The 27,804-nt window shown below is 32.3% G+C and overlaps 1 protein-coding gene across 1 annotated transcript in view; it reads left to right on the top strand.

Annotated features, from left to right (window-relative positions):
- The window catches only part of LOC111059783 (receptor-type guanylate cyclase Gyc76C), a 319,606-nt gene that overhangs the window by 251,359 nt on the left and 40,443 nt on the right, over positions 1-27,804 (top strand). Inside the window, 9 exon segments of the mRNA XM_039436866.1 lie at positions 294-491; positions 9,401-9,466; positions 12,108-12,310; positions 12,958-12,995; positions 14,574-14,720; positions 17,071-17,282; positions 22,023-22,209; positions 24,308-24,516; positions 26,072-26,311. Coding sequence (XP_039292800.1) covers positions 294-491; positions 9,401-9,466; positions 12,108-12,310; positions 12,958-12,995; positions 14,574-14,720; positions 17,071-17,282; positions 22,023-22,209; positions 24,308-24,516; positions 26,072-26,311 — 1,500 coding nt within the window.

Here is a 27,804-nt window from a genome sequence, read left to right as displayed (position 1 = left end):
CTGGAACTAAAATTCTCAAATTCTCAATGATTGACATTGATAAATTCATTTGTTTTATAAAGTATAATATAGAGAGCACTAGTAATTTGTTCAATAATTGAAGAATTGATTGGTGTTTGACAGGTTAATGACTCTCCAGACCTGTTGCCAGATGCTTGTTCAGTACTGTGCTGGAACTAAAATTCTCAAATTCTCAATTATTGACATGAATAAATTCATTGGTTTTATAAAGTATAATATAGAGAGCACTAGTGATTTGTTCAATAATTAAAGAATTCCTTGATGTTTGACAGGTTAATGACTCACCAGACCTGTTGCCAGATGTTCGTCTAGTCCTGCGCTGGAACGACACAAAGGGTGACACAGTGCAAACCACCCGCGCCATGACAGACATGATCTGTGATGGAGTGGCTGCCTTCTTCGGGCCAGAGGCATCCTGCTATGTTGAGGCCATCATATCGCATGCCCGAAACATACCTATGATTAGTTATGTGAGTCATCTACATTTCTTCCACATGCTATGTTCATCCTATATTTGTTCCACCTCAAATTAATAAAAACAATATAAAACTTGTAGTACCCTTTTATAAAAACTTAGAAACATTTTAATGACTAGTTTCGACCCACTTTGATTATTTTCAAGTTGAAATAACTCAACTTATTTTAACTTGAAAATTGCCAAAGTAGGTCGAAACTAGTCGTTAAAATAAGTTGAGTTATTTTAACTTGAAAATTACCAAAGTAGGTCGAAACCAGTCGTTAAAATGTGTTCAATTTTTGACCGAGCGAAGTGACGTCTAAGATTCATGTCGACGTTTTTGGCATTTCTCTTAATGTTTAAATGTTTATATGTTGCGCATTTACGACGAAACGCGGTAATAGATTTTCATGAAATTTGACAGGTATGTTCCTTTTTTAATTGCGCGTCGACGTATATACAAGGTTTTTGGAAATTTAGCATTTCAAGGATAATATAAAGGAAAAAGGAGCCTCCTTCATACGCCAACATTAGAGTAGAAATCAGACTATAGAATTATTCATCATAAATCAGCTGACAAGTGATTACACAGATGTGTGGAGAAGCCAGTCTATTGCTGTATTTCCATAAGGTCTATAGTTTCAATCAGGTACTTGTGGATGAGAATACTGCGTGAGGCCTACTGTTGACAGAACTACTAGTAATAAAAGGGTACTACAAGTTTTATATTGTTTTTATTAATTTGAATAAAGTATCCCATATAAGTGAAGTGATTTTTGTTTCACCTCCTAAGCTATAATAAGTATGATATGATTTTATGATTTGATTATTGAATCTCATCCTTAGGCTGGCCACTTAGGTAATGTTTCACATGTTCAATACGTCTGTAAAGTTGAAACTCTGAATGCTAGATACTGTGGCTTCAATGTACGGTAGGTCTGCAGGCAAAACACCACTGTACAGGTGAAGATTGTAGCTTGTGTGCTCTTTCTGGTTAGGTGTACTCGAAGTCAGTTCGTCTGATAGTCGTATTGGAAATGTAAAAAATTACTTTTATTAGCTATCCTTAATACTGATCTAAAGGTATCTCTCATTTGCTGTTTCATTAGACATAAATCAACTGTTTTATAGAGTTTATACACCTATGAATAAGATGAAATCTACAATTATTATTTAACGAAAGTCCTAAATAAATGCTGTAAATCACCCCGAAGACTTCTGCTACTGCAGGCATTGACAACAGGGTTAACAGCTAGATGGAAATTCGATGAGAACTACTATCCAATAATTATGTGCCAGCCCGGGAATCGAACCCGGTACCTCCCAATTGCTAGTCAGGAATGCTTACCCTTACACCAAACTGACAATCTCTGGATAGCAGCGCTCATTTTATACGAAGCCATAGCGGCCACCCAGTTTACAGATGGAATTAAATAGAGGATGCATTTATTCAAATGCTAATTAATATACAATTATTATTTAACGAAAATCCTAAATAAATGCTGTAAATCACCCCGAAGACTTCTGCTACTGCAGACATTGACAACAGGGTTAACAGCTCGATCAGGGTTAACATCGAATTTCCATCTAGCTGTTAACCCTGTTGTCAATGTCTGCAGTAGCAGAAGTCTTCGGGTGATTTACAGCATTTATTCAGGAGTTTTGTTAAATAATAATTGTATATTAATTAGCATTTGAATAAATGCATTCTCTATTTAATTCCATCTGTAAGATGAAATCTGTTAAGCTGCGTTTACACCAAAGTTATTAACAAAATGTTTATTTTTCCGTCCTTATAGATTCAATTAGATTGAACGGAACTTGACAAACTTATATGCTCATCATGTTTATGATAAGTTATGCTCAATCTAATAGAATTTTCAAGGACGGAGAAATAATCATTTTTTTAATAACTTGTGTAAACTCAGCTTTATCCATTAATGTAAGTTTTATTGAGTTATGCCTTATTAATGTACGTCCGTTAGTTGAAAAATAATATTATAGTTCACGTTTTGGTATTATTTTTCAACTATCAAATTAAGTAGCCCTGAAGAAATACGTTTTCAGAAATGATGTGAGTCTGATTGTTTTGAATGTATTAAAAAGTTCAGATACCGGTAAGCACGATACAGTATTAATCATCACATCATTTTCAAGTTTTGGAGATTATTTTTCTCAAGTAGTTGAGTATATTAGGTCTATAAAAGAAATCTCAAGTTCTGAAGAAACTTCTAATGTATTCACAGTTATCTTGATGTTACTAAGTCCTAGTTCGCAAGTCGTCAAATACTGAATGTTTTCATTGTGCATCAAACTTGCCCCAAGTTTACCACCTCTGGTTGACTAACTACCAACTTTACAAGTAAAGCAACTTGTGGTTCAAGACTTTTGCATTCAATGTACACTTGTCACTTGTCTTACATGTTTTGTGAGCAGTGTAAAATGTATAATTATTATTAAACGAAAATCCCAATTGAATGCAGTAATTCACCCCGAAGACTTCTGCTACTGCAAATATTGACAACAGGGTAAACAGCTAGATGGAAATTCGATGAACGCCACTATACAAAAATTAATTAATAAAAATAAACCATTAGAACTTATGCGGATTATATTTTCACTTTTTTCAAACTGCTTTTATTCACCTATCTATTTTCCTCTTATTGTCTTCCTTTTATCTTCTATTCTATCTGCTTTTTTTCCGCTCCATCACTTTTTTAAAAGAAATTGTGTATCTTTTGACTCATAATGTTTGAATAGTAGCGCTCATCAAATTTCCATCTAGCTGTTTACTCTGTTGTCAATATTTGCAGTAGCAGAAGTCTTCGGGGTGATTTACAGCAATCAATTGGGATTTTCGTTTAATTTCGTTTAATAATAATTATTATTTAATAATCATTTGAACAAATGCAACTTCCAATTTATTTCCATTTGTAGTGTAAAATGAAGTTCAATTCAGATAAAAATATTGTAGAGCTACAGTACCCAGATAAAGAATCATTCAGATAGAGAATTTATTTCAGGTTTATCATGATTGAAGGTGTGATAATGTGTTTATTACATGAAATCATTATCCTCAATAATTAAACTTTTCCGTACCATTTTTTTCTTTAATAATTGTTATAAACAGCTCCATCATGATGAACACGGGAGAATGCCTGTCAAGTCGTGTTCACACTGAAGAAATGTTCGACATATATGTTCGGAAAACATGTTTGTTGAGGAGCTGAGGGACAAACATTTTAAAAAGTTGGACAATCATTGTTTGTCAAACAAAAAATTACTGTTTTTCCAAACATTTTCAGAGCTAACAGCTGTAAAACATAAAACCTGTTCTTCCCACTTACAAATATTTTGTTTGGTGACGCGCGTCCACACTGGCCACGGGCAAACATTGTTTGTCAAACATAACAAAATTTGCCCAATATTTTTCAACAAAAATGTTTGTCGAACATTTGTTCAGTGTAGACACGGCTTTACTTTTCACCTGGATTGTATCTATTGTCTCTGAATAAATAAATAAATCTAAAGTTATGTTCGAATAAATAATACTCAAAAGCAAGGAGCTTTCAATAGTATTCCAACGAAAATGTTATTAAATGTTTCACAAGATAAAATAATTCCTTCAACGACAATGACCACATTATTAAATTCGAACACACCGTCCTGTCTCAGTTGAATTGTATTCGGTCGCTAATTTTAGAATAGTTATCACTTTTTGAGTTTTTTGTGCGGTGACCCGTGGCCGGTTTAGAGGAGTAAAAGAGTGAGAGAGAGTGAGAGGGAGATCACATTGGTCCACTCATTTAAGAAGAAGACATTTGGCAGAAGATGTCATTTGGCATTTGTGAGCTGACTTCTCGGCCAAAAATATGCAGCTAACGTTTTTGCAAAATTGTCCGTAAACAGAGCATGACTCCTATTTGTAACCATAACAATGTAGTGTACATGTCAATAATTATTAGAAATTTGATAGCAATTGAATATTGTTGTTATCTCTTATATGTCAACAGATAAATGACTCTCATTTTGTAGCATAGTCTTAACTGTATTTTCCTCGTATTTTACAGATCAAATCAAGAATTTTCAAGAATTATACTAGAAGCTTAGAATTTTATCTTTAGAGTATGAATACAGTACAGTATTATTCTCTCTTTTCTGTATAGGGCTACTTTTTATAGAAATAGAAAGAAAAAGAAAAATCTCAGTACCCTTTTTGAATTATTTAATCACAACATGTTTCGGACATTGATGCCATTTTCAAGTGATATCAAGTAAATAAATAAATACTGCTGGAAGATTCTTATTTTGATCATATGTTAGAATCATGCGAATTCAAATTCACAATTTATAGTTTTAGTTCATAAAATCATATGAATACACTAACATATGATCAAAATAAGAATCTTCCAGCAGTATTTATTTATTTACTTCATATCACTTGAAAATGGCATCAATGTCCGAAACATGTTGTGATTAAATAATTCGAAAAGGGTACTGAGATTTTTCTTTTTCTTTCTATTTCAGTATTATTCTTTATGTAGGCTAATCAGCTGTATTTTCCTCGTCCTTTGAATATTAAAAAATCAAGCATCTTTCAGGGAATTATACTAGAAGCTTGCAATATCCTCTTCCAAGTATGAATACACTACAGTAATCTTCATGTAATCAACTGTATTTTCCACGGGTCTTCTACAGATTAAATAATCAAGCATTTTCAGGGAATTATACTAGAAGATTGGAATGTCTCCTTTAAACTATGAATACAATACTTGGATGAAGTACAGTTTCAATTTTTCATTAAAATATTTCTTACAAAATAATTGAAGCTTTCATAGTTCTTCATTGTTTGATATTCAATCGTGAAATGAAAATTAATGGTCAGCCTCTGAGATTAACATAATGACAGTCATCATGAAAAAATGTAAAAAATCCTATAAGATCAGTAAAAGTAAATTCGTATAGCTTTTGTTGGTGGGGAGTCCCTTGCGGGAAGGTCCCACCGCCTGAATATATCATTCAAGCCGTAATTGGGCATAACGACTGTCATACTTCAGCCGGGACCGACAGTTCAACGTGCCCATCCTGATAAAATCAGTAATAAATCACAATAAAATGAATTGAACAAAGAAGTTTGAATCCAAATAGCTCTAATTGTACTTAGTTCAGTACATTTGATACTAAATAAGAATACGGTAGGGTACATACTAAATCATAGAATTATCTTTCTTCTTTAGGGCTACTCTTGAATATAATTAAAAATAGAAATCTTAATACCCTTTGTTACTAAATAATTTCAAAAAGGGTTCTTCGATTTCTATTTTCTTTTATAAATTAATAATAGATGTATGAAGATAGCTAATTCTTGTTTATTTAGGTCTAGGTAGTAGTAGAGATTTACATCACATTTTCACGAGCTCTCCTTCTGTTGGAATACGATTAGACTGAACAAATTGTTATTTGTATATGGCATTCTAAGTTCAAGAATACCCCCTTATGCTTCACTGTTTAATAAAACTCTGTTTAAATTAATAATAGATGTATGAAGATAGCTAATTCTTGTTTATTTAGGTTTAGGTAGTAGTAGAGATTTGCATCACATTTTCACGAGCTCTCCTTTTGTTGGAATACGATTAGACTGAACAAATTGTTATTTGTATATAGCATGCTAAGTTCAAGGATACCCCCTTATGCTTCACTGTTTACTTTCCGTTAGATAGAATATCACAATCGCATTGTTATCGGAGATTTCAGGACAGTCTTATACTGACAACCTGTTATAGGGTTTGTAAACGGAAAAGAACCCTTGTTAGGATTTGTAAGGGCTTGTAAATTGATCTCACCAAGCCAAATACTGTATTGATTTGATACAGTATTGTATGTTTATGTTTTGAAGGGACGGATTCAAAGATCCAAAGGTTCGAAGAACCTCACACGTCAACCGAAGCTTATTGTGTTCCCAAGTATGTTAGTTAGGCCAACCAACTCCCGTGTCCTCTACAAGATCCAGGAGTTTCCCTATATCAACATCCCATTCCTCACCTGGTTGCTTACAGCCAAACGGAGCTCACATTCTAGCTTCAAGACTTTCTCAATCCAGTATGATATGCTTAGCAGTCTCTTCAGACTGATTACAAAGCCTACACATCTGGTATGTTGATAAATAAATAGATAAAATTTTATTGTCGAAACATAACATAACAACGATAAGTTGAAGTCACACTTCTACAGTACTGATACTGTATCTGATACAATATTGATATTGAAAAGTAACACATTTCCTAGGTGAAATTTCTATTCAGATTCTTCTGCGGAATACTGTTGTTCATAGAGTAACCTATTTATATATTTATTTATTCATTGGATAGAGTAAACAATACAGTAGTAGGAAAAGAAAAACAGGCTATTGCCCAAAACTTCTTCAATTTCCTGATTTTGTCTTCAATTGTCCAAATATTATGTAGGTAGGTTATGTGCATTTCAATTTATACACTAAATCATCAATCTGAATATACAAATCAGAATAAAACAAACAATTTTAAATTTAGATAGATTAATAATAAAACTTAGATTAATAATATTAACGATTATTTATTTGTTTAATAAATTTTGTACAAATACTTGACTTGAGGAGAGGCACAACAGGGCCATGTCCAATAAATAAATAAATTAACGTTTATTTCCCAAAAAAACTAAAACTACTACTGTACATCAATTACAGAAAATATTAGATAGTTTACAATTACAATACTGTCCCATTTCCAATTAATTTACTCTGTTCAGTCCAAATCAAAATGTTGATTATATCAGATAAAATTGTAATATTAATTAGAATAATCAGATAAACTTGTTGCAATATCTCTGGAACTTTAAATCATGGTTGCATGAAATTTGCATTTCCAATTAATTTACTCTGTTCAGTCCAAATCAAAATGTTGATTATATCAGATAAAATTGTAATTTTAATTAGAATAATTAGATAAACTTGTTGCAATATCTCTGGAACTTTAAATCATGGTTGCATGAAATTTGATTCCACTGCAGAAGGACACTTTCAAAAAATAATTTGTTATAAACTTGGGATTGCTAACATATTGTCAGTCAAGATTCTATGAGAATAACTAGAATAGGTTTTGAGAAATAGCCTGTTTCTTAATATTTTCTAACTTAATACAATAAAATGAAATGAATGAGAAGATAGATTAAATTGTAATATTAATTAGAATAATTAGATAAACTTGTTGCAATATCTCTGGGACTTGGTTGCATGAAATTTGATTCCACTGCAGAAGGACACTTTCAAAAAATAATTTGTTATAAACTTGGGATTGCTAACATATTGTCAGTCAAGATGTTTAGACATTTTAACCTCTTTTAGACATTGGCTTACTACTATCAAAATTTGGAAAGGGAGCAGTTTAGGGCTAGGCCTGTTGGTCCTTTACTAATCATGTATTTGATATGTGCATTGGTTAATGTAAATGAATAAATAAATAGAGATTCTATGAGAATAAATAGAATAGGTTTTGAGAAATAGACTGTCTTAATTTCTTAATATTTGCTAACTTAATACAATAAAATAAAATGTGGCAAGTATGTTATATAAGCGTATGGTGTCGCAGTGGTTAGGGCAACAAAAGTCAAGAGTAAAAAAGTGGAGCCTACCAATTTGGATTTGTCATAACATAAAATATTAATACAAATCCAAGTATGTTGATGAACTAGAACAGGATCTTCAAGAAATAGGCTTGGAAATCGAGGATGCCATTGATGAAGTGAAAATAAACCATTCACTTAAAATGCAAATATTCAATTTGCCAAAAATGCACAGGGAGATTGTAATCACTGATGCAGAAAGACGACAACGATCCGAGAGAATGAAGAAATATTGGGCTGATCGAAAAGCCAGACAGCTTCAGAACCAAGGACGATTTTAGTTGATTGACTCAAGTGGTCCTATGTGGCCAAAAAAGACGAAAAAAATAAATAAAATGAATGAGAAGATAGATTAAATTGTGTAGGTTAATGTCCGGTCATCCAAGTTACTTATTTTATTTGAGAACTTCAGCAATTGGCTTCTGTTGATATTTATTGACAGCTCCGTCTCAAAACACAATTTCAATAAATGTTGTTGTAAGGGTAGGTTTGAGTTGTTGAAAGTTGTTGTTGTCAGGGTTGAAAGCTGTTGTGGAGGGGTATTTCGTCGTCCGCTCATAAACAACATCGACTTGTTTCCATCGGTGTTGTTTGTCCAGCCTTTGATGGTTTTTCCCTCCTTGCCTGACCTGACTTTTTTCTTAGACGTTTTCATCCAGTTGATTGTCGCCGGCAAAGTTGATCAACCTTCTCAGCACTCGTTAGGAATTCAATTCTCATCGACTCTGCAAATATTTGTCGGCCGAAAGAAGCGATTAACCCATACGTCAATATTCGATGACTGGAAGCTTGTCATTCAACCCTCTTAACCTTTTCAGCTAGTTCTTCAAGTGACATAACCTGTATCAAAGACTCAACTCCTCCATTTTCATTTACATTGAACTAAGAGTTTTCATCTATGTATCTTTAGACAAAGTAATGACCTTTCATTTAATACAAATTAAAGGGTTTAATACAAATTTAACTAGTGAAAATTAAAAAAAAATCAAAGTACCTTTTTAAAAAGATGTTTTATCACTCACAACAAGTTTAGACATATTAATGCCATTTTCAAGTGAGTTGTTGATATGTCGTGAGTGATAAAACAAAGCTTAAAATGAGGGTAGCCTAAGCTTACTTTAATTTTCACAAAAATACAAGTATTCCTCAACAAAATAGTTCATAAACTCAACTAGTTTAATATATTTATTTACATTATATTCTTTAGTATTGAAATATTTTATGCTCGAATAGACGATTCATCTTTTAATTTTTTATTTGTTTCAGAAATGTTCTGATCCTAAGGCATCAGAAGTACCTACTTTTGCAAGGACTGACCCTCCTGATACTCAGGTAAAACAAAAATCCATTTTAAATTTTAAATTTTCAATCTTAGAATTTAAAATCAACTATCTGAGCATCAACTTCATCAGATTCCTCCAATTATTTTTGTTCTATGTTGTTTCATTATCTCCTATTTTCCACACCACCTACTTTCTTGATACTATGCCTAAAGCTGCGTTTAAACCAAAGTTAGTAACAAAATGTTAATAACTTAATTCTTATAGATTCTATTGGATTGAATATAACTTATCATACACATGATGAACATATGTGTTTTTCAAGTTCCGTTCAATATAATAGAATCTATAAGGATTAAGTTATTAACATTTTGTTAATAACTTTGGTGTGAACCCAGCTTAATTTCAAAGGTTTTTAAAATAAGTTCTCATGGGTAAAACAATCGCCTTACCATCTAGATGAATATGGCGTTGCAATAGAATGTGTTTAGAAGCTTGAGATGAAATAGCAATAATTACATAATTATCAGAGAAAATTAAATAGTGTAGCATTGTAGATATTTCAAATTCATTCCTTAGTCATCCACTTTTTATTTGTTGTTTCTTTTAAAATTTATCTCTATTGATCTCAATATATTTCTAGACTGATTTTCAAACCGTATAGCATAACACATATCCTGGTTTCAACTGTTTCACTTACACCCCGGTTGCACACAAGTCTGTTAACTTTTAATCCCGATTAAAAGCCATGAGAACCAAGCAGAGAAGCCTTCTTCTAAGAAAACCCTTCTCTGATTAGTTCTTGTGGAATTTAATCGTGATTAACATTTAACAGGTCTTTGTGCAACCGGGCCTTAATCGTAAACTGTAAGGGTCCTATCAAGGTACCTAGAATACAATATTATAGGTACATTGAGCCATATGCTATGTTGCCATCTACGTTTAACGCTAAACCACGTTTACTTGTAGATATGGTTCCATTTCTTATAATGTGTTTCATACGGGGTTTAAACGAACAGCTGACATTTATCTGTTTAAATTTAGTTTAAACAGTCACTGTGCAAACGGCCCTAAACCGAGTATCTGCATACGCGTATAAGTTTCGCATTATTGAACTATATTTTTGTTTGTTGTTTATTGTTTATCATTATTATTGATTATTATATTATTGTTCAAGATAATAGAAAACTCAAGAAAATTTAAATGCGCCGTTAAAAACTGGATCACAACAACTGAAAGAAATAATATAGAAATAGTTATTTGTGCAACTAGTGCGCAAAGTGACAGTTTGCTGCACCGAAAGAAACGTTTACGCCCGAGCCGTAGGCGAGGGCGGAATGGTTTCTTGAGTGCAGCATAGGAACTTTGCGCACGTATTTCACATTAAATTTTTTCCTACAGTTACCATTGAATATGAAAAGTGGTTGATTATGGGTAAAATGATGGCTGAAATCTATCAAATGTTTGTCTGCATAATTGTGTTATTAATAACAACTTTAATTTATTTTAAACTTCATAATCCAATTGAAAATTAATAATCTATAATTTATTCAAATTAAAAATTAAATTAATCCAATTAATTTGAAAATCTGAATAATTTTGAGTAAATCTTAATTTCTAAATAATTTTTCAACCAATTTATGAATGAAAAAAATATTATTTGAAATAACGAATAATTAATAATATTATAAATGTATAATTTAATGAGTTCTCATTTTTATTCATTTGAAAATCAGAAAAAATATAGATAGAACAAATTCACATTCAAAATACACGCCAACAATGTCAACAGCTGCAAGATAATACGCAAAGTATTAAGAGTACGCAAAGTAATACTTTGCGCACTAGAGCGGAAAAGTGATTCTTTGCGTTCTGTAATCAGTGCAGGAATGGTCACTTTTCAAGGTAACTGTAGGAAAACATAATTTCGAACAATATGTGAGCTCACTTACCCAATGTATTTGCACCCCCACTCTAAATTTGATTGTATTACTACTACACCTGCTCTAGAACATGGGTTTCCCATAGTTGAGTAGGTTAATTTCCGAAAAAATGCAACTTATTTATTTACATTGTAGTAAATTTCATATATTGTATTTTTGAATATTATGTACATTTATTGATTGTTTATTTGTTTATTTGAAAACATAATTTCGAACAATATATGAGCTCACTTACCCAATGTATTTTCACCCCCACTCTAAATTTGATAGTTTTACTACTGCACCTGCTCTAGAACATGGGTTTCCCATAGTTGAGTAGGTTAATTTCCGAAAAATGCAATTTATTTATTTATATTTGTAGTAAAATTCATATATTGAATTTTTGAATATTATGTACATTTTATTTTTTCTCCTTACTGGGAAACTAATGGGGGGTCCACTCCATCCTTGAGAAATGGACTTAGTAACCTCCTTCTCGTGCATGAGGTAGGTAGGTAGCGCACTTCATAAAAAGAACACATAGTCGAGATATTTCATCTGAAAAAAATCATCGAATTCCACAATTTACACAAAGGAAAAAGTACTCTGGAAACAATTATATATACACATATCAAAAGTCTGATCGTAGTTTCAAATATGAGCAAGGAAAGTTGTGTGAGTGTACCACACCAGATTTTTTTGTATATTAATGGAAATAAAATTTATTTGTATTTGTTCTTTAAACTAATGAAGTTGTTTGGTAATTTGCAGGTAACGAAATCGTTGATCTCATTATTGAAATATTACAATTGGTACAAATTCTCAATTATTACTGAAACGGATTGGAAGATAGTAGCAAAGACACTTAGAAAAGAGGCGCTAGATAACAAATTGACTGTGAATCATTTTAACGAGGTACTCGATAGGCATGCGTGTTGTGTGAATGGACTCACCTGCTGTAAGAATGGATACTGGTATGAACTCATAATTTCGAACAATATGTGAGCTCACTTACCCAATGTATTTGCACCCCCACTCTAAATTTAACTGTATTACTACTACACCTGCTCTAGAACATGGGTTTCCCATAGTTGAGTAGGTTAATTTCCGAAAAAATGCAACTTATTTATTTACATTTGTAGTAAATTTCATATATTGTATTTTTGAATATTATGTACATTTTATTGATTGTTTATTTGTTTATTTGAAAACATAATTTCGAACAATATATGAGCTCACTTAGCCAATGTATTTTCACCCCCACTCTAAATTGATTGTATCACTACTACACCTGCTCTAGAACATGGGTTTCCCATAGTTGAGTAGGTTAATTTCCGAAAAAAATATAATGGAAATAATTAAATAAAATTTATTTGTATTTGTTCTTTAAACTAATAACGTTGTTTGGTAATTTGCAGGTAACGAAATCGTTGATCTCATTATTGAAATATTACAATTGGTACAAATTCTCAATTATTACTGAAACGGATTGGAAGATAGTAGCAAAGACACTTAGAAAAGAGGCGCTAGATAACAAATTGACTGTGAATCATTTTAACGAGGTACTCGATAGGCATGCGTGTTGTGTGAATGGACTCACCTGCTGTAAGAATGGATACTGGTATGAACTCATCAGGGAGACCAGGAACGGAACTAGGAGTGAGTAACATTTTTATAATCTATTTCCACATTTTTGGTTTTCAATTAATCATTAAGTTTAAGTATAAAATAGAATTATAGTACCCTTTAAAATACAAGGAAGTAGCCCTGAATTCATACATTTTTTATAATCATTAAGTACCTGTATTCTTGTTCTACATTATTTGTTTTGAATTAATTATTAAGTATTAAAGTGATTTTTCAGACAAATACATTTTGAAAACAAATACAGTATAATGTAAAACAAGGAACCTGTACCCTTTTAGGTTCTGATTAACTAGTAGTTCTGTGAACAGTAGACCTCGCGCTCAGTAAGTTAACAACATTGACATGTTGTTATGTTTTCTCAAAATTTAATAAATAATTTATCAATTTAAAATGTTTAGAAAAAAGTCTAAATAAACATAGAGCTTTCTGTCCTATCGTACCGTGACGTGTCGTCCCGGAATGTGAGTGTGAGCGCTGTTATCAGGTCTGGCTGCAACTGTCTACTAACGTTGATGGAAAGATACATTTTCAAGATGTTCGATGTTTTTGAACGCATAGTATTATAGTCCACTAGACAGCTGATTTATGATGAATAATTCTAAAGTCTGATTTTTACGGTAATATTGGCGTTCAAAGGAGACTCCTTTTCCTATTGTTTTATCCTTAAAATGCAAAATTTCAAAAAACCATAAATGCATACGTCGACGCGAAATTCAAAAAGAAACCCATCTGTCAAATTTCATGAAAATCTATTGCTGCGTTTCGCTGTAAATGCGGAACATAAATATAAACAAAAATAAAAACATATAAACATAAAGAGAAGTGCAAAATCCTCGACTTGAATCTTAGACCTCACTTTGCTCGGTCAACTAATTCAAAACAAGAAAATACGCTTTCAGGGCCAAGCCACACGAATCGTTTTAAGAATCTTCAATTGGCTGATTGGGTTGGCGTTCGGGAATCAGCTGATAATCAGCCAATTGGAGAGCTTCCTGATGCCCTGTCCACTCGTCTGAAACACCTGAAAAACGCTTTGTGTGACTTGGTCCTAAAAGCGTAGGCCTACCTATTTTCTTGTTTTGAATTAATTTAGTACCTCAAAGGGTACAGTTTCCTTGTTTTATAATTCTGTATTTGTTTTTAATTGATTATCTAGTACCGAATCAGTTATGGAGTACCTAAAAGTCTTCTGTTTTCCTGTATCTTCAATACAGATTCCCACTTAATTTAAATTCCAAATTCCTAGTTTATAAATATTTTGGAAAAAAATCATGAAGTGTAAGCATTATCCTATTTTTGGACTATTTCTATCTAAATTTTGGAAAGGAACAGTTTTGGGCTTTAAGCCTGTTGTTCCTCTCCCAATCATTCATAGTTGAGAATTATATTGTATCTATCAATGTATTAATAAATAAATAAATTAAGTTAACTGTATCAAGTGAACGTGTGAGAAAACAGTGATTATATTATTCTCATTCAGACAGACAAAATATATTCATTCAAACAAAAAAAAATGCAATTTACAAAGATACGTTCCAACGATCTCAATATTTTATTAGATTGAATCTCAACAGTTGATTTGTTTTTCAGTTTATGTATTTTTTGGATCTCGGCGCGCTCTAATCGAGATGATGGCCACCATGCAAGTATTCGGATTATTTGAAAATGGAGAGTACATGGTGATATATGTCGACCAAAACACCTATTCTGTCAAGGATGCTGTACATTACTTATGGCGTAAGTACCATTCTATCTCTTCTAATCCCTTGAGAATTTCGTCAACTTCTAATTCGTTTATGAAACTTCATTAGTTATTTTTCGTTTTCTGGATAACGTGTCAAAGCTTTGCATTATCTTGAGGTTGAGTGGTAGAGAGGACTTAAAAGTCCTAACTCCGCCTAATAAAGAATTTTTTCATTTCATAACATATGTAGTCTGGGCGCAAATGTACTAAAAAAAGCACTCTGTGGTCATTTTTTGGTAACAACCGTGGAAAATGTCTCTAGAGGACTAGTATGAGAACTAATAATGTTTGACGTTAGACTAATAAAATGATGAGACTATTAACACATGATAAGTCGATATCACTGGCAAACACCTTGAAAACAAGATGGCCGCCAATATTTTCAGAGATTTTTTTTATATCGCTTGTAGTTTGAAACCCGTCTAAGATAATTATTTAACAGTTTGTTTGCACGAAAATATTTGGAAAACTTTACTCTACAATTTTTCTTACATGAAGGTATCCTTAAGAACGCATATTATGTCATAACCTTCCAAACCTCTATAAGATAATTTCTCTCCATTTTCTCAAATTTCTTCCTATTATAATCTTTTCATGCAAGAGATTTTGGAAAATATATGAAATTTAGATTTCTTCTCAACTTTTAAACAATATGTCTTCACACGCGCTGTACGTCAATAAATAATGCGTTCTTCAGCGCCCTCCCAGGAAACGTTGCATTATTTCTGGTGCGTTTTTCCATACGAGGTAACAAGCTACAGTTATTATAGAACCGATTTTTTCATGATAAAGATTTGCAAATTATCTTTATCTCTTCGTTACAGCAAGTCGAATAAGGGTGTGATTTCTTTCATGATAAAGACTTGCAAATTATCTTCATCTCTTCGTTACAGCAAGTCGAATAAGGGTGTGATTTCTTTCATGATAAAGACTTGCAAATTATCTTTATCTCTTCGTTACAGCAAGTCGAATAAGGGTGTGATTTCTTTCATGATAAAGACTTGCAAATTATCTTTATCTCTTCGTTACAGCAAGCCAAATAAGGGTGTGATCACATTGAACGTGTATATGTGCAAGTGCACGTCAAATCATGCATGAGCCGAAAAACAAAATTTGAAAAGTGCCATTGAAACACGTTGACTTGCATGTAGCTGTTCATACTGAATGCATCAGCAAGTTCACGCGTTCAGTGTGACTGTTCCTATTGCTCTTTACCGATTTTAATTCTCACCTACATGCTTGGTCATTCTTAAGGCTGTGCAAAGGCTAAAAAGAAACTTTCTACTGGTGATATTTTTCAATGTTTTTCGATTTGTATATCATCAAGCATCAAAATGAACAAGTTTTCTTAGGAATACATTTTTTCCGATCATTACTTTTTGAGATATAAGCGCCTAAAGTTTAAAGTTTTGGGACAGAACATTTCAAATTCGGTAAGAGATAACTCCATGAAATTTAGAGGATAAATTCTTCATGGTATTGTTGATTGAATAAAACAAGAATTTTCTAAAAATATCAATTTTTGAGAAAGCTATGCAATTTACCAAAATTAACTCAACAAAAAGTTATTTTTAGTAAATTGAATAACAACTTATTCAATTTACCAAAATTAACTTAACAAAAAGGTTTTTTTAATAAATTGAATAACTTCCTCAAAATTGATATTTTTTTAGAAAATTTTTGTTTTATTCAATCAACGATACCATGAAGAATTTATCCTCTAAATTTCATGGATTTATCTCTTACCGAATTTGAAATGTTCTGTCCCAAAAATTTAAACTTTAGGCGCTCATATCTCAAAAAGTAATGATCGGAAAAAATATGTTTTCCTGAGAAAACTTTTTCATTTTATTCAAAATACCAACCAACGAATATTCCTCATTAACTAATCAAATTTGAAACGGGAACTTCATCATGGTGTTGTAGTCGAGTCGGCGGCCATTGTTGTTACAACTTTTGCCGACCGATAGCGCTGTCGGCGGTGAACTGTCTGACTATAAGATTATTTTAAGATAATTTTTAAGTTATGTTGTAACAAATTTTACTGGTCACGTAAGTTTTTAAAAATTATTTTATTTGCAGTTTTTATAAAAATGTAGGTGGAGGAAAAATGTCGTGTACATCACGAGTGAAAAATACTTTTTCTCCCTCAGGAAAATTGATGCCCTCGGCTTCGCCTCGGGCTTCAAACTTTTTCCTCATGGAGAAAAAACAGTACTTCTCACTCCTTCTCAACATCGATATCTTCACAACTTTTCAAAAGTAGCAATTAGCAAAACAGTGATGTGTTTTTTCTTGTGAAATTTTCAATATTCAATTGTGATTCTCATTGTTTGCTTGCAGAACCAGAACAATGGTCGTCGATCACAAGCAAGCCGGGCTCGTGCGAGGACTCGCGCGACTTCTACAATCGCGCGCGTTCGCTGCTGGTGATTGTGCTGTCGCCACCCAACGAGGAGTACCAGCAGTTCACCGACCAAGTGCGCGACTTCAACCAGCGCGAGCCCTTCAACTTCACCTTCCCCTCCATCTTCCTTAATGTCTCGTACGTGAAAGTAAGAAACTATCAGCTCGCACAACAAACTCCCGACAATCACAAGTAAACCTGTCCCACTCTATCTTATTTCAAACTAGGGGTATTCGTATTAAATAAAAATACTAAGAAATTTTCAAAAATCATAGATTTATTGATACTTTTTGTATAGTTGAGAAGTTGATATTGTGGTAATTATTCATATTGAATGAAAAAGACTTAGAAATTGTCGAAAAACCACAGATTTATTGATACTTTTTGTGTAGTTGAGAAGTTGATATTGTGGTAATTATTCATATTGGATGAAAAAGACTAAGAAATTGTGTCAAAAAACCACAGATTTATTGATACTTTTTGTGTAGTTGAGAAGTTAATATTGTGGTAATTATTCATATTGAATGAAAAAGACTAAGAAATTGTCAAAAAACCACAGATTCATTGATACTTTTTGTGTAGTTGAGAAGTTGATATTGTGGTGATTATTCATATTGAATGAAAAAGACTAAGAAATTGTCAAAAAACCATAGATTTATGGATACTTAGAAAGACCAGAATCTGAATCAGAGATTGACAATGGTGTAATAACCGAAACCGGTCTTTCTAAGTATCAATAAATCTGTGGTTTTTTGACAATTTCTTAGTCTTTTTCATTCAAGATTTATTGATACTTAGAAATACTGGTTTCGGTTGTTACACCATTGTCAATCTCTGATAAACTAAAACTAAATACAAGAGCAGCAGAATTTATACTAGTAGGCGAGTACTGCTATTGGCCGAGGGCATGAACGCCTGCCATTGGCCCAGCTAGACAGTATCCTCCCACTTAACGGTGTCACAAAATGGCGGCTTAACCAACAGACTCGCCATGATAACAAAATTTACTTAATCTTCCTTAATGTCTCGTACGTGAAAGTAAGAAACTATCAGTTCGCACAACAAACTCCCGACAATCACTAGTAAACCTGTCCCACTCTATCTTATTTCAAACTAGGGTTATTTTTATTGAATAAAAATACTAAGAAATTGTCAAAAACCACAGATTTATTGATACTTAGAAATAACGGTTTCGGTTGTTACACCATTGTCAATCTCTGATAAACTGGTAGTTCTGTGAACAGTTAACCTCACGCAGTATTCTCATCCAAAAGTACCTGATTGAAACTATAGACCTTATGGAAATACAGCAATAGACTGGCTTCTCCACACATCTGTGTAATCACTTGTCAGCTGATTTATGATTAATAATTCTATAGTCTGATTTTTACTCTAATATTGGCGTATGTAGGAGGCTCCTTTTTCTTTTTATATTATCCTTTAAATGCAAAATTCACAAAAACCTTGTATATACGTCGACGCGTAATTAAAAAAGGAACATACCAGTCAAATTTCATGAAAATCCATTACCGCGTTTCGCCGTAAATGCGCAACATATAAACATTTAAACATTAAGAGAAATGCCAAACCGTCGACTTGGATCTTAGACCTCACTTCGCTCGGTCAACTAAAACTAAATACAAGAGCAGCAGAGTTTATACTAGTAGGCGAGTACTGCTATTGGTCAAGGGCATGAACGCCTGTCATTGGCCCAGCTAGACAGTCTCCTCCCACTTAACGGTGTCACAAAATGGCGGCTTAACCAACAGACTCGCCATGATAACAAAATTTACTTTCAGTACAAAATAAGAACCAAGAAAACAAGTAAAAGATAATAAAACAAATATATAAAGAGATAACTATTGACTAATTTATGCTTACAATGTTATGATAAAACTAGATTTTTAGTGTTGTTGTACAACACTACGAATTTAACAACCGAAACCGGTCTTTCTAAGTATCAATGAATCTGTGGTTTATGACAATTCCTTAGTATTTTTATTCAATATGAATAATTACCACAATATCAAATTCTCAACTACACAAAAAAGGGTTATTCTTGGTTGACCTGGGTTATAGAATAAAACAATCTTAAGTTGCGTTTACACCAAAGTTATAAACAAAATGTTAATAACTCAATCTTTATAGATTCTATTAGATTGATCGGAACTTGACAAACACATATGTTCATCATGTGTATGATAAGTTTTGATCAATCTAATACAATTTATAAGATTGATATCTATAACAAAATGTCAATAACTTTGGTGTAAACGCAGCTTTACAATCCGGGTCCTGTAGCCTTGTCTATCGGCCGACTTCCATACTACCCGTTCAAAAACATCAAACATTTTCGAATATAATATTATATTATCTTCCATAAGCAACAGATGCTCTTTTGTATCTTCTCAAAAGCAACGTGTTGCATCAAAAGAGATACACAAGGAGCTCTAATGTATCTTTCCATAGGCAACAGATGCTCTTTTGTATCTTCTCAAAAGCAACGTGTTGCATCCGAAAAGATACTCAAGGATCTCTAATGTATCTTTCCAAAGGCAACAGATGCTCTTTTGTATCTTCTAAAAAGCAACTTTTTGATTCCGAAAAGATACACAAGGAGCTGTATTGTATCTTTCCATAGGCAACAGACGCTCTTTTGTATCTTTTCAAAAGCAACGTGTTGCATCCGAAAAGATACACAAGGAGCTTCAATGTATCTTTCCATAGGCAACAGATGCGATTTTGAAATCGGGGCTTGGCACTTAGTATTTTGTTGGCTGTAGCTCGAATTACTAGTTGCTACATTAAAAACATTACCTCTCCAATTATGATTTTTATCATGTTGGGAAACCTTTTTCTATTGGTAGAAACAAGAATAGTTTGTGTTAAATATACAAACACTATGCACTTTGCATAGATATAGAAGTGATATCAGGGTTTTTTCCCTTGTATACTTTAAAGTATCTACAATATCATTTTTCCTTTAGTATTTTGTTGTATCTATAAGTATTACCTTGTGTTTATAAAACATATTTTTGTTTTAGACACTACAAAAAAGAACTATTAAGCAACATGATCAAGTATATAACAATGAAAATTTAATTTGTTATATGGAATAGAATGTCTGAAATTCAATTCCCTAAAACTTTGAAGTACAGCGAACAGAATACTATAGTTTGTATAGAAGGAACCAAATTGAAATTGAAATAGTATTCAACACATAATATTATACTTCAAAGTATAAGCATAGAGAAACAATAGCGTAAGTAAATATCCCATGGTATAGGGCGTTTATGTCGCAACTTTTACTGTTATCTCAAGCCGATTATTATCGATTACTGTTGGTTTTCACTGTTTTGACCGGGTAAGAGTGTATGAACGGCACAATATGAGAGACGACTACCAGCGTCATAAAGCTTCACGGGAAAGAACTACGTGGACTATCGGCTTGAGATAACAGTAAAAGTTGCGACATAAACGCCCTATACCATGGGATATCTACTTATGCTATTGTTTCTCTATGGTATAAGGTACAATCAACTGACAGTGTGTGATTGGTAATTATATCCATATTGGCATTAATATTGTAGTATTAATAAGCCTGATGATGCCCTCAGCCCTAGACGAAATAATCATCATGATAATTTTTTTTTTTAAAGGTTAATCAATTCTCATGTACTCTTAATTTGATACTTTCCTACTTGAAAGATAAACACATTATGTGTTACGTATTATTTTGAATTTCAATTAATTTTTCCAGCTTTCTCCAAACTTTGTAATCTACATAAAAAAGTACTCAATAAATCAATCAACTTTATAATATTTTGTTGGCTGTACTACAAATTTTTGATTAATTGAAGTTGAGTTTCAATTGGAGTTTCTTAATACTAGACAAAGTTTGTTGTATTTTATTCGCTGGACTTCAAATTTTGTAAATAAATTGCATTTTAATTAGTTTTCATATCACATTATTCATACTTTGAATTATTTTGATAACTATACTCCAGATTATATTATGTACTCGTATCCCTGTTTATAGTAGTTGTTATTAGTAAAGAATGTGTTACAGTTTGAGAGTGTTTCCTCAACTTATGTTCATATTTTACATTATTATTAATACTTATATATTTACACATATTTATTGTTTGTATTATGTACACATATTTACACACATACTTACATATTTTTACATTATTATTCAACTCATATTTTACATTATTTCATTTGCGAAGGCCCACTTTCCGTACCTACCAAACGAATTTATTAGTTCTGATTAAGGAAATAATATGAAATGACTCTAGAATTTATATCCAAGCTTGTGAAATCTATTAATGCTTGTTTGCACAGTATATGTTTGTGATCAAATAATCATGATACAGTATCAAATAATCATGATACAGTATCAAATAATCATGATACAGTATCAAATAATCATGATACAGTATCAAATAATTATGATACACTTCAATTATTATGATAATATTGGTATAACGTGTTCCGTATTTCTGAATACTCTATTGCAAGCACTACAGATGGATAATTAGTGTATTATGATTTTTTAAATAGAAATATCAAGTTTGAAAATAATGTGGAGATTTCCATTAACTTGCTTTTTACTCAAATGATTCAGTGATAATATCAACCACCTTCAAAGATGAAATAATTATTCCAAGTTAGACAAGTTTCTCAAATTTATTCTCACTCATTCAATGTTATCTTATTCATAATCAATTCCTTATTCATTTTTAGGAAACCATTAGTAAAATAATTTAATTGATTCCTCATGGTTATTCATTTTTAAAAAACCTTTAGTATAGTAATTTTTTGTAGTTTTTCAATGAAAATCTTCTAAAATATGTACTTGATTGGCTTGCTTTTATGTTTTCAGTATGTATCTATATATGCGGCCTACCTCTACGATTCGGTGAAGTTGTACGCGAAGGCTCTCGACCAATTGCTGAGGGAAGAACTGAAGCGTGATGACGTCACTCAGCTGAATCGGACAATTATCGAACAGGTGGCCAAAAACGGCACGCGAATTATACAGACAATCATTAAGAATAAAACGTATGTCAGTAAGTATCTGCCATCAGTAATTCATTCAGTTTTTATCTTACTATAGCCCAGTTTCTACAAGCTCAGTAGAGACATTGAACATGGCCAAACTGGGCACGCTTAAAATGAATCTATATAGAATCTATCGCCATAGAAATAATAAAATGTAGGTACTGCTGCACTCGTTGTAAGTCTAGCTTACACACATCAATTTTTGGACTGTTTTTCAAAAAGAATGACCCAATTTTGAACAGTTATTTTTATTTTTAAAAATGGTGCACACAAACCAATTTTACCTCAAATTATTGCAAATGGACATGTTTTATCATTTACACTTATTCGGCGAAACCAACAAATCCATAGTTTGAGTACTGGTTAAAAAAGCTTTTCTCTTGTGAATTTGTGATTTTTTTTTGTATACATTTTGAGTGTAATTATTTCGCATTATTATACCGGCTGTTTTTCAAAAAGAATGACCCAATTTTGAACAGTTATTTTATTTTTAAAAATGGTGCACACAAACCAATTTTACCTCAAATTACTCACACACAGAAGTATCAAGTTTATGATGATGTATAATAAGTGTTCTATGTGCCCTCCTTCTGAGCCTCGGACGACATCTAGATGGTAGCCAAATTTCATCCCAGACTGTACGTAAGATGTCTTTTCGGACTGTAGCTGCTAATGCTTCAGTTATCCTGGATTTTAGTTCCTCAATTTTTTTCCTGTAGAGAATCTAGGGATACGTTAAGGATCGTGTCTATGTTCCTCCCGTAGCACTTGATATTGAGGAGCTAAAAACCAGGATAACTGATGCAGTAGCTACAGTCCGAGAAGACCATCTTGCGAACAGTCTGGAATGAAATTGGCTACCGTCTAGATGTCGTCCGAGTCTCAAAAGGAGGACACATATACACTTATAATACATCATCATAAACTTGATACTTCTGTGAATAATTTGATGTAAAATTGGTTTGTGTGAACCATTTTTAAAATAAATATAACTGTTTAAAATTGGATCATTCTTCTTGAAACACCTGGCATTGTATTGTAAAATTTGGAAAGGGAATTTTGTATTTGAATTTGTGTACAGAAGATTGATGCGTGTCTTGTGTGATAGGTACAAACTAGTAGTTTTTTAATTTAATTTAATTTCATTTATTGTGTAAAATACTATAATCATAATACAATGATGACATTGGAGGAAAAACTAGGCTGAGCCTGTACTATTTCTCTCCAAAAATTTTGATAAATTTTCGGTCCAAGAATGATGATTTAAAATTTTGAATTTTGAAGGTTGATTTTATACTCTAAATAGATTACAGAATGTATCACAATAAATTAAAAACTTTAGAAATATTGCACTTATTTTAAAAATTTGAATACAAAATCAAAAACCTACTCACTATTTGTTATTCACAGCTGAAAACATTGGTTCACATTTGTTCAGTTCTGTGAACAGTAGACCTCACGCAGTATTCTCATCAACAAGTACCTGATTGAAACTATAGACTTTATGGAAATACAGCTTCTCCACACATCTGTGTAATCACTTGTCAGCTGATTTATGATGAATAATTCTATAGTCTGATTTTTACTATAATATTGGCGTATGAAGGAGGCCCTTTTTTCTTTTTATATTATCCTTGAAATGCAAAATTTCCAAAAACCTTGTATATACGTCGACGCGCAATTAAAAAAGGAACATACCTGTCTAATTTCATGAAAATCTATTACCGCGTTTCGCCCTAAATGCGCAACATATAAACATTATAAACATTCAAACATTTAAACATTTAAACATTTAAACATTTAACAATCAAAATGTTTAAATGTTTGAATGTTTATAATGTTTATATGTTGCGCATTTAGGGCGAAACGCGGTAATAGATTTTCATGAAATTAGACAGGTATGTTCCTTTTTTAATTGCGCGTCGACGTGTATACAAGGTTTTTGGAAATTTTGCATTTCAAGGATGTCAAACAGTCGACTTGAATCTTAGACCTCACTTCGTTCGGTCAATTACTTTGAATTTATGATCCTGTATTGTAAAATTAGGCATTCGGATTTTATGTGAAACATTGCAAATGTTTTTAAATTATATTTTCTCGTTTAAGGTGTGACAGGTGCTACAATTAGACTAGACAAGAACGGCGACTCGGAAGGCAACTTCACAGTGATCGCACTGAAGAAATACAAACTGGTGGAACACAACTGGTCATGTGACTACCATATGATGCCAGTCGGGGGCTTCGAGTTGAACGACAACAACTCATACAAACTGCATGTGCCCAGCGAGGGTGTCGAGTGGGCTAGTGGAGAAAAGGTAAATAAATTGGCTCGTAGTTGAATTCAAAACCAACAATTTAGTTGATAAATTAGAGGGAACCGCAATTATCTCATAATTCAATTCAAAATTAATATGAGTTTGATGAATTCCAGTGAGGAATTCTTTTTGCATTATGGAATGCAAAGATTGACGACTTTGATTATAATTGACAAATCCTTATACCCCTTTCATAGGTGGTCAGTGGGATGAAAAATGAAATGAATGAATGAATTAAATGAATGATTGGGTCAGAGAGAAAGTCTGTAGAACCTCATCAACTAGCGCGTCTTATTAAATAATGAGACATGAGATTTATTAGTATTTGTAAATGTGAAAAACTTTTAAACCAGTTTGAGATATCAATGTGCGATTTTTCTATTCATTTTCTCTTGAAATTCTGTATTGAAATCATATATCATATGCCCCCCGTCCCATTTGAAGTTGAATTTAACTTGGCAGACGAAAATTTTGAAGGGACAGAAAAGTACGTAGTTATTTTAATTCGAATTGGATCCTCAATTAGACGTCAAATTTCCCTTTTAAAAGAAATATTCAACTGTTTTCAAAATTTTCACCTGTATAAGCTCTCATAATATATAAGACGTATCATCTTTTTCAATTTGAAGCCTATTTGATTTGACAAATCATTGCTATAGTGAGGTCCACGTAATAATGGCAGTGTACAATTGACAATATTGTTGCTGTCCTTTTCTATCATACAACAAAACAGATAGCACTATCTCTCTCTAGTTTTGCAATGTTGTCAGTTTGCCAGAATTTTTTATTTTTACTTTTGACAGTGACTGTACAAAAGTAGACTAACAATTCTTAGCCGCCATTTTTTTTGTTCATTCTATCAAAATACTTTGATACACAAGTCGTATAATTGATTTAAAATGTATTTTTGAAACAATTAAAGAATTTTTAGACATTACCGTATGAGAAACACAAATTAAAATACCTGAAATTTTAAAAGTTAATAACTAACCATCCTAGACTTCATCGATGCTTCAGTTAGCCTATACGTATAGGTTAGACCTACTCGTACCGGTATAAATAATATTGAAATGTTATTAGAGAATTATTTCCATTGAAATTATTTATTTTAAATAGGATTTCTATTTTTCTATCATTTTTAGAAGAAATTGTTATAGAATACCAACCAAATAACTTAATTTCTGTTGTTTTGAAATTCAGATTGGTGTATCACAGCTTTTTAAATTAGCCGCCATTTCAGGTTTGTATAAAAATAAATATCTGATCTCAGTTATGGAAGCAAATTTTTGAATCAAATTATGAAAAAATATATTTTCTTGATTGATTTGACATCAAATTGATTATTTTAATAAGGAAATGATAATAATTATTAGGTCAAATTTAATGGGATGAATTGACTAACAACTGTGTACACTCAGTGGCAAAATGGAGAGACTTGGCAACGTTTTCTCCAATCTTTCTTCACTACCATTATAACGTGGACCTCACTATATATATTTTTTTGTAAAGTGTGTTTCAATTTATCAAAATATCAATGATTCGCTTTGATTTGTAGCCGAACGACGAACCAAGTTGCGGTTTCGACAACCGGTTGTGCGCCAAGGATGACTCTGAGACACGCAGCATGGTGACTGCCATAGCACTGGGCATCCTGCTGTTTTGCACCTCTGTGGTCACCCTAAGCATCTACCGCAAGTGGAAGATAGAGCAGGAGATAGAGGGCCTCCTCTGGAAGATACAGCCGCAGGACATCAACCTGTGCAACTTCGGCAAGGATATGGTTGCTGCGTCTAAGGTTAATAGATTCCAACTAAAAACTCAATTAAATTACATAAAATCACTTCACTTATATGTGCCACTTTTGATGAAATAATTAAAAACAATATAAAAACGTTTACACCCTTCATTTTAAAGTTTTTTGATAAAGGGTACAAGTTTTTTTTATCAATTAAATTTGTATACAGTTCAATTCAATCAAATTTATTCTTACAAACAACAGGTTGATTGATTCATACAACAAGTACATCATCAAAAATGAAAGGGAGAGAAAAAATAAGGTGACCTTGTGCTATTCCTCTCCCAAATTTAGATAAGGTTACACATAGTCCGAGATAGGTTGAGTTTTGTAGTTGTTCACTTCACAAAATGTTCAGTTCTTTATATAATTCTTTATTGATTCATCCAATAAGTATATCATAAAAATGATAGGGAGAAAAATATAAGGTGACCTTGTGCTATTCCTCTCCAAAATTTAGATAAGGTTACACATAGTCCGAGATAGGTTGAGTCTTGTAGTTGTTCACTTCACAAAATGTTCAGTTCTTTATATATTCTTTATTGATTCATCCAATAAGTACATCATAAAAATGATAGGGAGAAAAAAATAAGTTGACCTTGTGCTATTCCTCTCCCAAATTTAGATAAGGTTATACATAGTCCATATACATAGTCTTGTAGTTGTTCACTTCACAAAAGAAAAACATAATACAATAATCTTTGGTAAATTACAAAGTACATACAAGTAAAGTAACTTGAATCATAGAGAAAAATAGCATAAGAATACCATATATCCCATGGTATGGAGCGTTTAGTTTCCAAAATACACTGTTAACTCAAGCTGGTATTCATTTTAGTTTCTTTTTGTGAAGCTATGTGACACAATGTGTCTCTCATATTGTTCCGTTCTCACATCCTCACCCGACAAAAGCAGTAATAATAGACAGTAGTCGACAGTAATCGGCTTGAGTTAACAAAAATCTGCATTAAATTTGGAACATTAACGACCTATACAATGGGATATCTTCTTATGTTATCTTTTGTCTAAGCTTAAATAGAGCAATTTGATCATGACTACATGATTTCAAAGGTATAATTTGTATATTTTTGTTGCGATCACAATATTGTATTTACTTTTTTCAGTTGAATAATTATTATTAAGCGAAAATCCCCATTAAATGCTGTAAATCACCCCGAAGACTTCTGCTACTGCAAAATTGACAACAACAGGGTAAACAGCTAGATGGAAATTCGATGAGCGCTACTATAATATACAGTCCGGGCTGACAAATAATTGTTGTGTAGTTGCGCTCATCGAATTTCCATCTAGCTGTTTATCCTGTTGTCAATATTTGCAGTAGCAGAAGTCATCGGGGTGATTTCCAATATTTAATTGGGATTCTCGCTTAATAATAATTATTCATTAATTAGCATTTGAACAACTGCAACTTTCAATTTATTTCCATCTGTTTCAATTGAGTTTATAGTGCAAAGTATGAACTCATTCATTTA

The sequence above is a fragment of the Nilaparvata lugens genome, chromosome 10 (assembly GCF_014356525.2).
Source record: "Nilaparvata lugens isolate BPH chromosome 10, ASM1435652v1, whole genome shotgun sequence".
Taxonomy (NCBI): domain Eukaryota; kingdom Metazoa; phylum Arthropoda; class Insecta; order Hemiptera; family Delphacidae; genus Nilaparvata; species Nilaparvata lugens.
The sequence above is the reverse complement of the archived record's forward strand: the minus strand, read 5'-3'. Positions and strand labels throughout refer to the sequence as shown.